We start from the raw sequence: 17112 nt of genomic DNA, 5'->3' as shown, positions 1-17112 counted from the left end.
AAGTCAGGGAAAAATCATGTTAAAAAAACTGGATCACGTTGCCTGGCAGAGTCAAGCAAAAATGAGCATAACTGATAACAACTTGCTTCCTCGGCTATGAGATTTCTCCACGGCTTAGCCGTTTGGTATGACGCCATCTATGACCGTGCCTTAACTAGATCGCAAGTTACAAGGAAATATCAGGGAATTTCAAAATGCTTTCCCCCTGGACACCCTGATAACTTCACATGCTGGAATTGCTGGAAAATTTAAAAACATTTATTTTTTAAAAATGCTTTTGTTTCAAGTAATTCCCCAGGGATCTTAAAACCTCCAAGTTCAGGCTTGGCTGTTTCACCATAAACCGATTTACCATACAGTGGCAGAGTTGAATTTCCATCTGGAAAGAAAAATGAGAAGATATTTTGGTGGAATATTCACAGAACGCCCAGCTTGGTCTTGACGCAGGGCTCAGCACCAGTTGAAAGTCCGTCCCACCATGGCAAAGAAGTCCTCGTTGTGCTGGCTGAAGTAGGTGCACAGCCTCTCCAGCAGCAACTCATCCACGGTGGGGTGAGGCCGGCCCTTGGAGGGGTCCAGGCAGTGCCGTTCTCTGCCAGCCTGGAGGCAGAAGAAACCTTTGGTTTCGTTGAAATAAAAGTTGTTCGGACCTAAGTAAGGCTCCAGCCCCAGAAACTCTTCCACGTAACGCATCTCCGAGAGCGGCTGCCGTATCAGGCCGCCTCCGTCCACCACGTGGATCTGCCTGGTAGGGAAGAACTGCAGCCAGCGAGCCAAGTGCAGCGCGTAGAGGCTGCGTTGCATGGCCTTGTAGTCGGTGTTCAGCTCTTGGCCCCTTTGCAGGATTTCCTCCAGGGACTGGTACGGCTTCTGCCGGGCTCTGCGGTTGTAGAAGATCTGGGTATAATCGGACACCAACCGTTCCACGGGATCTCGCACGATCAAAAGGAGCTTCACGGATCGGTCCATGGTATAAATCCGTTGCGGTGCCTCCAGGGAAGCAAAGTAGCCGGGCGTTTTTTCCACCGTGATTTGAGTGCTGTGGGAACTGGGCATCTGCTGGCTGTACCAATCCAGTCCCTTTCGGTAATTCTCGTCCACGTTGAAGAAATGGATCTCGGAGTGTGCGGCGGCCACCTGCGGGTGGAGGTTCAGCATCTCCAGCAACGCCCGCGTGCCCCCTTTCCTCACGCCGATGATTATGCCTTTGGGCAGCCGCTGCTTCCAGTCCTCATCGAGGGCATCGGAGTCGTTCCTTTTCCACTGGGCCAGCAGGTCTTTCATGGAGTCGTTCCTTTTCCAGTTGGCCTCCCAGCGTCCTTCTTGGGCGTGAATTTCACACATCTTGAGACACAGCAGCAGCAGGAGGCAAAGTGTGGCCATTTCTGCGATGGGAAGTGACTGGTATGACGGACGCAGTAGAGATATTTATTACGGACACAGTAGAGATAAACTCTGCAATTCTCAATCCTTTGTACCTGAGCTTGCTGACTGTTCTTATTTCCCACCCCCTTACAATGTCTACTACCAGGTGGGATTTCACACTCCAGTGCTCGGGCTCAACAGCAATGCAAATCCTCTAGAGAGATGAGGAAGTTGTTGTCACCTGAAACAGAAAAGACAGAAATAGCATCACAAAGCTTAAATCCAAGTACAGTGTTCCCTCGATGTTTGCGGGTTCGAACTTCGCGAAAAGTCCATACCCCGTTTTTTCAAAAATATTAATTAAAAAATACTTTGCGGTTTTTTTCCCTATAACAAAGTTTTTCCCGCCCGATGATGTCATATGTCATCGCTAAACTTTCATCCGCCTTTAATAATTTTTTTTTTTAATAAACTTAAATAAACATGGTGAGTAATAATCTGAATGGTTGCTAAGGGAATGGGAAATTGCAGTTTAGGGGCTTAAAGTGTTAAGGGAAGGCTTGTGATACTGTTCATAGTCAAAAATAATGTATTTACTTCCGCATCTCTACTTCGCGGAAATTCGACTTTCGCGGGCGGTCTCGGAACGCATCCTCCGCGAAAACTGAGGGAACACTGTACTGAAATTAAGACAATTTATAACTACTTCGCATCTGAATTGATCTAACCATAGTTCACAAAATCATAGACCAAAACGTCCTTCCTGTTAATGACGACTTCACTTTCACGTAATAGATTCCAACTCGATGTAAACCACTCCAAACTCGACTGCAGAAAATACGACTTCAGCAACAGAGTGATCGACATCTGGGATTCACTACCTGACTGTTGTTTCTTCCCTAAACCCCAAAATCTTTAACCTTAGTTTCTCTACACTCGACTTCTGCCTGTTTCTAAGAGGTCTGTAAGGGGTGTGCATAAGCGCACCATTGTGCCTACCGTCCCTGTCCTACTGTCCTATCGTCTTTTATATTTATATAAACTACTATCCTATACTTGATTGACAAATAAATAAAATAAAATAAAGGCCAGTGATGCAAGGCAGATGTAAACAGGGTTTGGGTTCACCTCTTGGGCTAAACCAGTGTTTCCCAATTATTTTCTGTTACACCCCACCCCCCTTTCGCGCCATGCTCCAACTCTCCGATCTGGGCCCCAATGGAATTTCAGTGTTAATGTTTATGATTTTATTTATTATAAGCTGCAAGCAAACGAGTGGCTGGGGAAGGCTGCTCTACCCACTTAACCAGGGAGTAAGTCACACTGAACTCAGTGGAGCCTGTTTTCGGTTAGGCAGGCAGAGGCTACCGGGGTTAGGGCCCTCTTGACACGGGCCAAGCTGGCTTAATCAAGCTGATGTTTTGGGGTCGCCAGCCTGGCCCATAAGTGCCGCCTTTCTTTCTTTCTTTCTTTCTTTCTTTCTTTCTTTCTTTATTTAATTTATTTATATTTATTTTTTGATTTGATTTGATTTGATTTGTATGCCGCCCCTTTCCGTGGACTCGGGGCGGCTCCCAACACAATAAAACAATTCATAACAAATCTAATAATATACAATTTAAAATAGTTAAAAAACCCCATTTTTAAGCAGACATGCCTACAAATATACCATACATAAATTATATAGGCTCGGGGGAGATGTTTCAGTTCCCCCATGCCTGACGACAAAGGTGGGGTTTGAGAAGTTTACGAAAGGCAAGGAGGGTAGGGGCAGTTCTAATCTCTGGGGGGAGCTGGTTCCAGAGAGTTGGGGCCGCCACAGAGAAGGCTCTTCCCCTGGGGCCCGCCAACCGACATTGTTTAGTTGACAGGACCCACAGAAGGCCCACTCTGTGGGACCTAATCGGTCACTGGGATTCGTGCAGCAGAAGGCGGTCTCTACCGGGCACTCACAGCGAATGATGTGGAAGGAGGCTTTTACGGTGCTATTCGAAGCTGCAGAGGTTGCTCCTTGTCCAGCAGCAGGTTCACCACACCATGGCTACTGCGGTGTCCACTGAGAACAATTTAATTTATTTGATTTTTTTTAATGCCGCCCTTCTCCTTAGACTCAGGGCGGCTTACAACATGTTAGCAATAGCACTTTTCAACAGAGCCAGTCTATGGCCCCCATAATCCGGGTCCTCATTTGACCCACCTCGGAAGGACGGAAGGATGAGTCAACCTTGAGCCGGTGGTGAGATTTGAACCGTTGACCTGCAGATCTAGCAGTCAGCTTCAGTGGCCCGCAGTACTGCACTCTGCCCACTGCGCCACCTCGGCTCAAACAAGAACCCACGCAGCCGCCTCACCCCGCCTGGCCGCTTTCTCTTCCAGGTTCGGAGCAGTGTGCAACTGGGAAAGCACTCCCCATGCGGGGGAATCAATCAAGAGGGACCACGGCAGTAGTGGGCTGCTACGGTATGGATGAGGACGCCACACTGGTAGCGGAAATTGAGCTTCGCGTGCAGCTTCACCTCCCCGGTGTGTGCATGTGCGCGTCCGAGAGATTTTGCTTCTGCACATGTGCAGAAAATCTCCCGAGTGGACACACACCTATGGGAGATTTCAGCGATTTTTTTCTGTGCATGTGTGGAAGCAAAAAAAATAATAATCGCTGAACTCTCGTGCCTCTGCAACATTTTGCTTCCTGCGCATGGGCAGAAGCAAAATCTCGGACATACACGCGCGCACGCCGGAGATGTGAAGCTCCATGCGCTGCGCACTGGTAGCGGCAGGAGCAGCAGCCCCCACCTGGACAATGCATGTTCCACGCAATCACACATGCCCCCCTGGCATCGCTCTGCGCCTCCTCAGGGGGGGCCACCCCACTATTTGAGAAGCACTAAGCTAAACCATCACATATTTGGCTTAGCACAGTGAAGGCGAACCTATGGTGCGCGTGCCACAGGTGACACGCAGAGCCATATCTGCCGGCACGCAAGCTGTTGCCATAGTTCAGTTCTAATGTGCATGTGCGCGCCAGCTGATTTTCAGCTTGCATGAAGGCACTGGGAGGGCATTTTCAACTTCCAGAGGGCTTCCAGGGGGGATAGAAAGGGAGTTTTTGCCCTCCCCAGGCACAAGTGAAGCCTCTGAAAAATGGGCCTACCGGGCCCACCAGAAATTGGGAAATGGGCCATTTCCAGCCTCCAGAGGGCCTCCGGGGCATGAGAGGAGGGCATTTTCGCCCTCCCCAAGCATTGAATTATGGGTGTGGCACTCACTTATGCACGATAGTGTGCACACACACTCTTTTGAAAAAGGTTTGCCATCCCTGGCTTTCTTTCTTTCTTTCCTTCCTTCCTTCCTTCCTTCCTTCCTTCCTTCCTTCCTTCCTTCCTTCCTTCCTTCCTTCCTTCCTTCCTTACTTACTTACTTACTTACTTACTTACTTACTTACTTACTTACTTACTTACTGGATTTGTATGCCGCCCCTCTCCAGAGACTCGGGGCGGCTAACAGCAATAATAAGACAGCATAATCCAATACTAAAAACAATTAAAAACCCATTATAATAAAAACCAAACAGACATACAGACATACCATGCATAAATTGTAGAGGCCTAGGTGGAAAGAATATCTCAGTTCCCCCATGCCTGGCAGAGGTGGGTTTTAAGTAGTTTACGAAAGGCAAGGAGGGTGGGGGCAATTCTAATCTCTGGGGGGAGTTGGTTCCAGAGGGCTGGGGCCGCCACAGAGAAGGCTCTTCCCCTGGGTCCTGCCAAACGACATTGTTTAGTTGACGGGACCTGGAGAAGACCCACTCTGTGGGACCCAACTGGTCGCTGGGATTCGTGCAGCAGAAGGCGGTCCCGGAGATAATCTGGCTTAGCATATTGTGTTAGTGAGTGGTGCATTAGCCTAGAGGGGGAGCTCTCGCCTCACATTCAGGAGGCTGGGAGTTTGATCCTAAGTAGAGGCTGATATTTCCCTGGGCACCGTGAGAATATATCTGCGGAACAACATTCTGCATTGGCAACAGGAAGGGCATCCGGTCAGTACCAGCTGGCTGGGGAATTCTGGGAGTTGAAGTGCAAATATCTTCAAGTTGCCAAGGTTGGGAAACACTGCTCCAAACTACTCAAAATTTCCGCTACCATTTCTACAGGACCTGTCAGAACCTGCCGAATTTCACCCCTGGATAAGATCTCCTGTTTTGGGCAGGGGGCTGGGACACGGGAGACATGAGAGCACCTTCCAATATTTGAGGGGCTGCCACCGAGAGGAGGGTGTCCAGCTATTCTCCAAAGCACCTGGAGGCCGGACAAGGAATAATCGATGGAAACTGATCAAGGAAAGATTCAACCTAGGAATTAAGATAAATTTCCTGACAGTGAGAACCATCAACTAATGGAACAGAAATTTTCTTCGTAGGTTTTGGGAGCTTTAGCACTGGGGGCTTTCAAGAGACGGGAAGGCCAACTGTCAGGAATGGTGTAGTCTGTCTGTCTGTCTGTCTGTCTGTCTGTCTGTCTGTCTGTCTGTCTGTCTGTCTGTCTATCTATCTATCTATCTATCTATCTATCTATCTATCTATCTATCTATCTATCTATCTATCTATTTATTGGATTTGTATGCCGCCCCTCTCCGGAGACTCATGGCGGCTAACAGCAATAATAAGACAGCGTACAGTAATAATCCAATACTAAAAACGATTAAAAACCCATTAATATAAAAAACCAAGCATACATACAGACAGACATACCATGCCTAAAATTGTAAAGGCCTAGGGGGAAAGAGCATCTCAGTTCCCCCATGCCTGGTGGCAGAGGTGGGTTTTATGGAGCTTACGAAAGGCAAGGAGGGTGGGGGCAATTCTAATCTCTGGGGGGAGCTGGTTCCAGAGGGTCGGGGCAGCCACAGAGAAGGCTCTTCCCCTGGGTCCCACCAGACAACATTCTTTAGTTGAAGGGACCCGGAGAAGGCCCACTCTGGGACCTAACTGGTCGCTGGGATTCGTGCGGCAGAAGGCAGTCCCTGAGATAATCTGGTCCGGTGCCATGAAGGGCTTTATAGGTCATAACCAACACTTTGAATTGTGACCGGAAACTGATCAGCAACCAATGCAGACTGCGGAGTGTTTGTGTAACATGGGCATATTTGGGAAAGCCCATGACTGCTCTCGCAGCTGCATTCTTGATCGGGGGGTTAGACTAGATGACCTCCAAGGTACCTCCCAACGCTGTTAATCTGCTAAAAGCCTCCAGACCTATGATTCTAATATCTAGAGAGATGGATTCCCAGGAAGCTCAACTTAAAACAAAACCTGCACTTTCCATTTGTTAAGAGAAATCTGAAAATACCATGAGAGCAGCCGTACCTGTGGTTTTCTTCCTCGGGTGGCGCTTTCCTCCTCGCTGTCCCGTAAACCATGCCTCTCGTGCTGCTTTCAAGTTGTAATGTTTTCTTTTCTACGCTCCAAGGCCTCGTAGCTGACTTGGCTGTACTTTTTGTCCTTCAAACAAAGACAAACCGACCTCCGCCCGGAGGCTCACGGCTTGCCAGATTCGGCGCCAAGGAGAATTCTTCAGTCCGCGTGAATTGAGCCGAATTGCACAACTTCTCCCCGCCTTGGGTAACTAAACAAAACAGCAGGAAAAATGCTGAGTTTCCCGACTAAAAACTACTCACCTTTCTGCTTCTGTCCTCAACATACAACAATTAGAAACCTAGAAGATTGACGGCTGAAAAAGACCTCAGGGTCCATCTAGTCTGCCCTTATACTATTCCCTGTATTTTATCTTAGGATGGATATATGTTCATCCCAGGCATGTTTAAATTCAGTTCCTGGGGATTTACCAATCACGTCTGTTGGGAGTTTGTTCCAAGCATCTACTACTCTTTCAGTCAAATAATATTTCCTCACGTTGCTTCTGGTCTTTTCCCCAACTAACTTCAGATTGTGCCCCCTTGTTCTTGTGTTCACTTTCCTATTAAAAACACTTCCCTCCTGAACCTTATATAACCCTTTAACATATTTAAATGTTTTGATCATGTCCCCCCTTTCCCTTCTGCCCTCCAGACTCTACAGATGGAGTCCATGAAGTCTTTCCTGATAACTTTGATGCTTAAGACCTTCCACCATTTTTGTAGCCCGTCTTTGGACCCATTCAATTTGATCCATATCTTTCTGTAGGTGAGGTCTCCAGAACTGAACACAGTATTATTCCAAATGGGGTCTCACCAGCACTCTATACAGCAGGATCACAATCTCCCTCTTCCTGCTTGTTATATTCAGCCCTAAAATTTGTGGCTGTGTGAGATACTTGTTAAGTTAAACTTTGTCCCCTTCTGTGACCTTTCTTGCTGCCGTTAAGTGAATCAATGCAGTCGGTAATTTAGTAACATGCTGGTGAAGTGAATTTCGCTTCTCCCTTAATTTTGCTTTGCAAAAGGGGCCGTGTCACGTAATCCCCAGGACCAGTATTGCCTTCCAGGTTACGCTATCTGGTGTGCCGTCCTGGTAGGGAAATCCAGGACGCTTACACAGCTGTGTGTTCCTGAAATGCGCATCTACACCCCCACACCACATTTGGCTTTTGGGTGTGTGCAGCAAGCCAAGCCTTCTGTGAGGACCCTCGCGCACACGAAATTTCGGCAGTTTTTAGCTTCTGTGCATGCGCAGAAGCAAAAATATCAGCAAAAATTTATTTTATTTTATTTATTGGATTTGTATGCCGCCCCTCTCCGTAGACTCGGGGCGGCTAACAACAGTAATAAAAAACATCATGTAAATCCAATACTAAAAACAACTAAAAAACCCTTATTGTAAAACTAAACATCCATATAAACATACCATGCATGAATTGTAAAGGCCTAGGGATAAAGAATATCTCAGTTCCCCCATGCCTGGCGGCAGAGGTGGGTTTTAAGGAGCTTACGAAAGGCAAGGAGGGTGGGGGCAATCTTAATCTCCAGGGGGAGTTGATTCCAGAGGGCCGGGGCCGCCATAGAGAAGGCTTTTCCCCTGGGCCCCGCCAAGTGACATTGTTTTGTTGATGGGACCCGGAGAAGGCCCACTCTGTGGGACCTAACCCAGTCACTGGGATTCATGCGGCAGAAGGCGGTCTCGTAGATACCCTGGTCCGGTGCCTGAATTGTTGAAATATCGCTCACGTGTTGTGTCTTCACACAAGATTTTACTTACTGTGCATGCACAAAAGCCAAATTTTGCGCCAACGTGTGTGTGTGTGCCCGCCAGACACGCGCTCATCCGTGATGGCCTCGGAGGGCACACCGGTAGCACCAAAGGCGAGTGGTCCTTCACTGCCTAGGACACTGTGACTAGAGTCCTCAGAGAGGGGCGGCATATAAATCTGATTAATCAATTATAAACAAACAAACAAACAAACAAATATGAACTAGTTGCCAAGGGTCTGAATTTTGATCGCATGACCGTGCGGATGCTGCAAAAGGTCGTAACTGTGAAACGTGGTCCTAAATCACTTTTTATCAATGCCGTTGTAACTTTGAATGGCCACTAAATGAACTGTTGTAAGTTGAGGGTCATCTGCACATACAAAAATAAAAACAGCGGAAAGAAATAATAATAATAATAATAATCTGCGATCCTCCTCGGTTTTCTCTCTACAAACTACCCCCAGGACTCTCCAACCTTGGCAACTTTAAGACTTGTGGACGTCCACTCCCAGAATTCCTCAGCTGGCAAAGCTGTCCAAATTGGGAGCTCAGATAAACAATAAGCCAGAGGTTGACCAGATTAGCTCAGGCAAACACTAGGGTTTGCATTTCCTCTTTTGCCTATAGAGCCAGCTATGACCTCTACATGACCCCCATAGGAATCTGATCGCAGCCAAAGGGACATTAAAGGATATGATCTTGCAGAGTAATAGGAAGCTCAAGCACAAAACCTAAAGAGTGTGTAGAATCCCACCCACTCTGAACTCCATTTTGTCAGCCGCCCACAACTTCAAACCCACGTGGTCCTGTCCATCAATATCAACCATCTTTCCAATCAACTGCCACGTTTCCAGTGTCTTTTTTTCAAGGTTGGAATTGAACCCAATGGATATTTCTCGCTACAAGACAAATGCCTACCTTTCTGTTGGTAGCACCACCATTTTTGCTTCAAGCTTTGGGACGGTTAGCCCAGTTCTGTGAATTTCTCCCGCAGAAGAACGAATGATACGGTTGCTTTCCGATGGGTGCTGATCCCCTCCCTCTTCTCTCTCTCTCTCCCCCGGATTCATGGAAGCCTCCCCTCCTTTTCCTGTTAAATGAGACCCTTCGGGACCAGCCGAGTCTTCTCACTTGCGTGAATCCGCTTGCTGAAATACCTCCCCAGAGCTCAGCCTGGCGTCACTCCGGGCCTTTGGATGCCTCGAACGGCCTGAGGAACTTGCCTGGCAGACCCTCAAGGCCCATCCAGTTTCACAAAAGTTGCGTCTTCTGCTGAGCTCTACACAATTTTATGACTGCTAAAAAGCTTATGGGAGGGGTTTGGATTGAGCCCAATGCAAGGTCTCCTGTTTGGGTAGGGTAGTTTATTTTTTATTTATTTTTATTAGATTTGTATGCCGCCCCTTTCCGTAGACTCGGGGCGGCTCACAACACAATAAAAACAGTTTATAACAAATCTAATAATTTACAATTTAAAATATTAAAAAAACCCATTATTAAACAGACATACACACAAGCATACCATACATAAATTGTATAGGCCCGGGGGAGATATCTCAGTTCCCCCATGCCTGACGACAAAGGGTAGGGGCAGTTCTAATCTCTGGGGGGAGCTGGTTCCAGAGAGTTGGGGCCACCACAGAGAAGGCTCTTTCCCTGGAGCCCGCCAACCGACATTGTTTAGTTGACGGGATCCGGAGAAGGCCCACTCTGTGGGACCTAATCGTTGGACTAGAAATCCCATTCCCTTCCCTTCATTTCTATTATTTCTATTTCTGTTCCTATTATTTCTCTTTCTATTGTATTTATTTCTATATCCTATCCTATTTGTTGTGGTTAGCTCTGGCCCAGCTCCTGCCCCAAGGACTGTGGATGTGGGGGAGACATCCACATGCTGCAGGCCTGTTTTGCCCCTGGTGGAATCTGCTGATGAAGGCTCCTCTGACCAAGAAGACATGAGTGACAGGGAAGAGGAGAGTGGGGCAGGCAGCTCAGAGGGAGATCAATTCTCTAGCTCCTCCTTGGATTCAGAACAAGAGTTAATGATACAGCCACGCATGAGGAGAGCGATGCATAGGCAACAACAACTGAGAGATTATTATCAAAGAAAATGAGGCCACCTGTGGTTGGGTGGGGCTGTGGTCATTAGGGAGGCTGCTATAAATAGCAGCCTGTGGGTTTGGCCATTGTGGAGGATTATCTGATCGTTGTGTTTCGTGCCTGCCTTGCTGACTTCGACCTTTTGTGTGCTGATTTTTCCCCGCTTTGAAACTAAACCAGGGCAAAGTGTGTTTCACTTTGTGAAAGAAGAAGGACTGTGAATTGCCTCACAGCTGCAAGCTAAGTATCTCAGAACTGATAAGGGATTTGTAACAATTACCAGTTTGTTTGGAGACGAGGGCTCTTTGCTATACCAAAAGAGGGCTTGGTTTAAGTGAATTTTCATTATAAAGAACATTGTTTTGAATTTTCAAACGTGTGTGTGTCTGAAATTTGTACCTGTGAATTTTTGGGAGGATTCTACCAGAGAGCACAACAGAACACCTATTATTAGTCTATCCTATTATTCTATTCTATATTCTATATTCTATTCCATTTTACATTCCAAATTCTATTCAGAGAAGAACGACAAAGATGATTAGGGGACTGGAGGCTGAAACATATGAAGAACGGTTGCAAGAACTGGGCATGTCTGGTTTAATGGAAAGAAGGACCAAGGGGGACATGATAGCAGTGTTCCAATATCTCAGGGGTTGCTACAAAGAAGAGGGGGTCAACCTATTCTCCAAAGCAACTGAAGTCAAGACAAGAAGAAAAAACTCATCAAGGAAAGAAGCAAATTAGAACTTCCTGACAGAACAATTAATCAGTGGAACAGCTTGCCACCAGAAGTTGTGAATGCCCCAACACTGGAAGTTTTAAAGCAGATGTTGGATAACCATCTGTCTGAAGTAGTGTAGGGTTTCCTGCCTAAGCAGGGGGTTGGACTAGAAGACCTCCAAGGTCCCTTCCAACTCTGATACTATTATTATTAAACTTCTGTAATAGTTCCTCCATATAAATTGCTGCGAAGCTGCTTACCAATATTGGACACTCTGAAACCAAAGAACCAAAAGTTTTAAAGAAGATGTTGGACAACATTTGTCGGAAGTGGTGTAGGGTTTCCTGCCTAAGCAGGGGCTTGGACTAGAAGACCCCCAAGGTCCCTTCCAAGTCTCTTATCCTGGTCCAGTTTCAGAGGTTGCAAAGGCCTCCTTAGAAGTTGTTTTCAAGCTGGCTCTGATCTAATGAGAAAGATCCTCCTGTGGGAAAGGTTTTCCACTTCCTAACACGGGCTAATGACAGGGTGTGACACTTTGGGGTCCCAAGAGCAGAGCGTGGAGGTGTGCAGATTGTTACCAGGGTAACCGCAGCAGAGATATTGCAAAGGCAGCACCAGAGTTACACCAGAAGCAGGAAAAGGCCTGAAGGGTGGAAGCGTTTGAAAATGGATTAAGCAGGGCTTTCAAATTTGGACTGCGAAAAAAAATCAGATGACCAATAGATGGCATTAAAACAGGGTTGGGCACCTATGGCCCATTTAAAGCCCTGTGGACTTCAACTCCCAGAATTACTGTAAATGTTCATTTACAGTTAACTGTCCCAAAGGTGCTTTATTTTTTCAAGAGCACCCAATTTGCACTGAAAGATGTTGAAACAAAATGCAAAAGCCACGCCCACAGTGTGGTAGTAAAAATTTTGGTAGCCCATCACTGCCCGTGCTGTAGGGACCAGATTATCTCTGAGACCGCCTTCTGCCGCACGAATCCCAGTGACCGGTTAGGTCCCGTCAACTAAACAATGTTGTTTGGCGGGACCCAGGGGAAGAGCCTTCTCTGTGGCGGCCCTGGCCCTCTGGAACCAACTCCCCCCAGAGATCAGAATTGCCCCCACCCTCCTCACCTTTCGTAAGCTCCTTAAAACCCACCTCTGCTGTCAGGCATGGGGGGACTGAGATATTCTTTCCCCCTAGGCCTCTACAATTTATGCATGGTATGACTGTATGTATGTCTGGTTTTACAATAAGGGTTTTTTAGTTGTTTTAGTATTGGATTGCTACATGCTGTTTTTATCACTGTTGTTAGCCGCCCCGAGTCCAAGGAGAGGGGTGGCATACAAATCCAATCAATCAATCAATCAATCAATCAATCAATAAGTAAATAAATTACTACAACGACTTATGCGCTGTAATGAAAAAATCCAGAAAAAAACAAACCCCAAAGCCAAAAACAAGATAGCGACTGCATGTACAGTGCTGGGGCTTGACTTCTGTACATGCTCAGAAGGGGGGGAAATTGTCAAAAAAATTCAAAAAAAATTATTTTAAAAAAATTACGGCGCCCACGGACTGTAAATTTAAAGCTGCCAAAAGAAAGGATGAGATGGAGGACAGAAAGCCAGAATAAAAAAGCAGCAAAGGAGGACTGGGAGTTTTCCTGCTGGGGGTGACAATTTGGGATTTAAGGGGAAAAAGCTTTTGAAGACAGAGAATGTGAAAAGTGCTTTGTAAAAGCATCAAGATATGCACAGGAAAGCGAGCAAATGGCCCCGGAAGATCAGTTATGATTTATAGTACATGCAGAAATAAATACACACTTTAAATATTCCTTAATTATTTTAAGGCAGCTTCTCACAAAAGAGCTTCCGTTTCCAGCCTTCCTCCCAAAAGAAAAAATATAGGGAGAATTTAACGGGAAAAGATGGATCTTAAATCAAATACGGAGAATCCACAATTTGCAAAAGTTTGAAGTTATAACGGCACTGAATATATTTTTTTCATACTTAAAACTGTTGATTGACTGTAAACTAAAGGTGTAAATCTTTTGCAGGCTGAAGGCTTTAGAGTCCTTTGGAGTTGGGCAGCATTCAAATTCAAATTAACAAACAGTCACTCATGCCCTCATCACCTCGAGGCTCGACTACTGTAACGCTCTCTACATGGGGCGACCTTTGAAGAGTGTTCGGAAACTTCAGATCGTGCAGAATGCAGCTGCGAGAGCAGTCATGGGCTTTCCTAAATATGCCCATGTCACACCAACACTCCGCAATCTGCACTGGTTGCCGATCAGTTTCCGGGCACAATTCAAAGTGTTGGTTATGACCTATAAAGCCCTTCATGGCACCAGACCAGAATATCTGCGAGACCGCCTTCTGCCGCACGAATCCCAGTGACCGATTAGGTCCCACAGAGTTGGACTTCTCCGGGTCCCGTCAACTAAACAATGTCATTTGGCGGGGCACAGGAGAAGAGCCTTCTCTGTGGCGGCCCCGACCCTTTGGAACCAACTCCCCCCATATATCAGAGTTGCCCCCACCCTCCTCGCCTTTCGTAAGCTCCTTAAAACCCACCTCTGTCGTCAGGCATGGGGGAATTGAGACTTTCCCTCCCCCTAGGCTTATAAAATTTATGTATGGTATGCTGGTATGTATGATTGGTTTCTAAATTGGGGTTTTAAATTAACTTAAATATTAGATTTGTTTACATTGTATTATTATTGCTGTTAGCCGCCCCGAGTCTGCGGAAAGGGGCGGCATACAAATCTGATTAATAAATAAAATAAATAAATAAATAAACAAACAAGTCCAGTCTCTGCTCTTTTAAAATACAGGTGGTCTTTGACTTACAACGATTCCTTTAACAACCATTCAAAGTTACGACAGCACTGAAAAAAGTGACTTACGACCGTTTCCAACCTTTGCAGAAACCCCCGCCCCACCTGATGGCAACTGACCCATATTTATGATTGGTTCACATGTGATCTGCTTTTGCGACCTTCTGACAAGCAAAGTCTACGGGGAAGCCATGGTTCACTTAACTATGTTGCTAACTTAACCACTGCAGTGATTCGCTTAACAAGTGTGGACGGGAAGGTTGTAAAATGGGACAAAATTCACTCAACAAATGTTTGACATAACGATGGAAATTTTTGTTTGCAAGTCGAGGACTACCTATATAAACGACGCCATCTTCAACGGTTAGACGGCCCAGACATTGATATTTGAACATTTTTAAACATTTCACATTTATTGGGCCTTACTAACAGTTGAAATGTTAATATATCACTGCTGTAAGATACACCATATACTAAATAAATAATCATACAGACACAGACTTCAGAGGAGAATCAGAACTGCAGAAAAAAACAATGGCTGCCAACCTGCCTTCCATTGACGACCTGTATACTGCAGGAGTCAAAAAGAGGGCGGTGAAAATATTTACTGACCCCTCAAATCCCGGACACAAACTGTTTCAACTCCTACCCTCAAAACGTCTCCATAAAGCACCGCACACCAGAATATGTAGACACAAGAACAGTTTTTTCCCGAATCCCATCACTCTGCTAAACAAATAATTCCCTCAACATTTACTAAGTCTGCACTACTATTACTACTAGTTTTTCTCATCATTCCTATCATCCTTTTCCTCCCACTTAGTATGACTGTAACTTGTTGCTTGTACCCTCAAGATTTTTATTAATATTGTTTCTTCATTGCTTATTTGACCCGTATGACGATCATTCAGTCTTGTACCTCATGATTCTTGACAAATGTATATTTTTCTTTTATGTATGCTGAGAGCATCTGCAACAAAGACAAATTCCTTGTGTGTCCAATCACACTTGGCCAATAAAGAATTCTATTCTATTCTACACCCCTAAGAGCAGACTATACATTTTTGCAATAAGTCAATTAGAAGCCTCTCCAAATAAAAATCTGTTTGAAATTTCTCCCCCCAGTTGGACTAAAACTCCCCCCCCTGTGATATCAGGGTGATGGGAACTGTAGTCCCAAACTCCTTTTTCCTAATTTATGGGGAGACGCATTCTGCCTATATTATCAACTTCAATCCACCGCATTTATTTAGAACGCAAACAAAATCAAAACTCAAGATGAATAGTCTCACCGTTTTTTGTTTTTTTTAAAAGGAGTGGAAACTGTCTTTATCCCTCAAACTCTTCATCCTTTTGAGTTTTATCTACCCTGACTCATTTCCAGTCTGCCTTGGAACTCACAGGTCTTTTGCAAAGCAGTTCAAAAAGAGAGAGAGAAGCGGAAAAATTTGCATTAGCAATACTAAATATTAACATTTGTATAGGGTATTAAAGCAGTGTTTTTCAACCAGTGTGCCGTGAGACATAGTCAGGTGTGCCGCGAAGCACAGAAAGAGAAAGAAAGCAAGAGGGAAAGAAAGCAGAGAGAAAGAGCGAGAGAGAGAAAGAGAACAAGAGAGAGAGAGAAAGCAAGAGAGAGAAAAAGAGAACAAGAGAAAGAAAGCAAGAGAGAGAGAGAAAGAGGGAGGGAAGGAGAGAGAGAGAAAGGCATAGAGGGAGGTATGGAGGGAGAGAGAAAGAGAGCAAAAAAGAGGAAGGAAGAGAAAGAAAGAGGGATGGAGAGAGAAAGGGGGGAGAGAGAAATAGAGCGAAAGGAAGAGAGAGAGAGAATTTTTTTGTCCAAACTTTTTTTAGACCCCACCCTTCCCCCCGCTCAATGTGCCCCAGGGTTTCGTAAATGTAAAAAATGTGCCACGGCTCAAAAAAGGTTGAAAATCACTGTGTTAAAGGACAGGCACTTAATCTTCCCTTAATCTGCTAGCAGCAAGCAACAAGAAAACACTGAAAAATTCCAGGGACCCCAATCCTCCCATAGGTCAAAAGACTTCCTGACTCCTTGCCTTACTCCCAGATTTACCCCAAATTCTTACCTTTTTGCAACTAAAGCACAGCTACAGGGCCCACTTTGCTTCTGTCCAGGTGTGTGCCTTCTTTGTACTAAACCTCCAGCCCGCCCACAACACCAGCTGGTCCCCTGGCACTAATCCCATCCTGCTCTCCCCTTCCTTGGGGGGAAGAAATTACTGCAGTCTTCAGGGGACAAAACGATTGTGAACAACAAACCCAACTGGTTTGAAACAGCAAAGCAGAAGCTAAGAAAGGCAGGAGTAGAGCGATGGAGCTTCCGAGCCAACCTTGTACCCATCAGGAGAAACCACCCATATCAGTGATGGTTGGTGCTGATTCGGACTGCTTTACCTGAAACGGCGGTGGAAATTTGCACCTGCTTACCGGACCGGCTGTCCATCCCCTCGAATCGGTCCTCCAGTCACCACGGCTGGCAAAGAACCCTCTGCGTATGCGCACAGAATAGAATAGAATTCTTCACTGGTCAAGTGTGATTGGACACACCAGCAATTTGTCTTTATTTAGCCAAGAAAAATATAAAGTTTTGCATTTAGACTCATTGAATAAACTTACAAAGGACTGCCTAGGATGGAGGACTCCTTGGCCTGTCAAAAATTTAAAAGCAACAAAACTGTGGTTGACCACAAGCTGAATACAAGCATTCAGTGTAAAGTAATTTCAAAAATTGTAGATATGGCTGTATTATCAGAACGAGTCTTAGTACTATGTACATAACTAGCTGGGTTTGGCAATATATAAAACAAACCCACAATGTATGCTTAAATGTATTAGAACACTATTGCTTTAAAAGCTAGTGTTACGGATCACCACAAAAGGGAGCCAGAAG

The 17112-nt window shown here is 45.7% G+C and overlaps 1 protein-coding gene across 1 annotated transcript; it reads right to left on the bottom strand.

Moving 5' to 3' along the window:
* Positions 1–236: 236 nt before the first annotated feature.
* LOC139174614 (heparan sulfate glucosamine 3-O-sulfotransferase 1-like) lies at positions 237–16636 on the bottom strand. The gene is made up of 4 exons (XM_070765081.1): positions 16617–16636; positions 15491–15603; positions 6728–6986; positions 237–1606 (listed from the first exon to the last, which is right to left on the bottom strand). Exon 4 carries the CDS (start codon positions 1381–1383, stop codon positions 451–453), a length of 933 nt encoding a protein of 310 aa, XP_070621182.1. The 5' UTR covers positions 1384–1606; positions 6728–6986; positions 15491–15603; positions 16617–16636; the 3' UTR covers positions 237–450.
* Between the last annotated feature and the right edge of the window lie 476 nt (positions 16637–17112).

Source organism: Erythrolamprus reginae, chromosome 12, assembly GCF_031021105.1.
Source record: "Erythrolamprus reginae isolate rEryReg1 chromosome 12, rEryReg1.hap1, whole genome shotgun sequence".
Lineage (NCBI taxonomy): Eukaryota > Metazoa > Chordata > Lepidosauria > Squamata > Dipsadidae > Erythrolamprus > Erythrolamprus reginae.
Note: the sequence above shows the minus strand (reverse complement) of the source record. Positions and strands in the feature narration are given on the sequence as shown.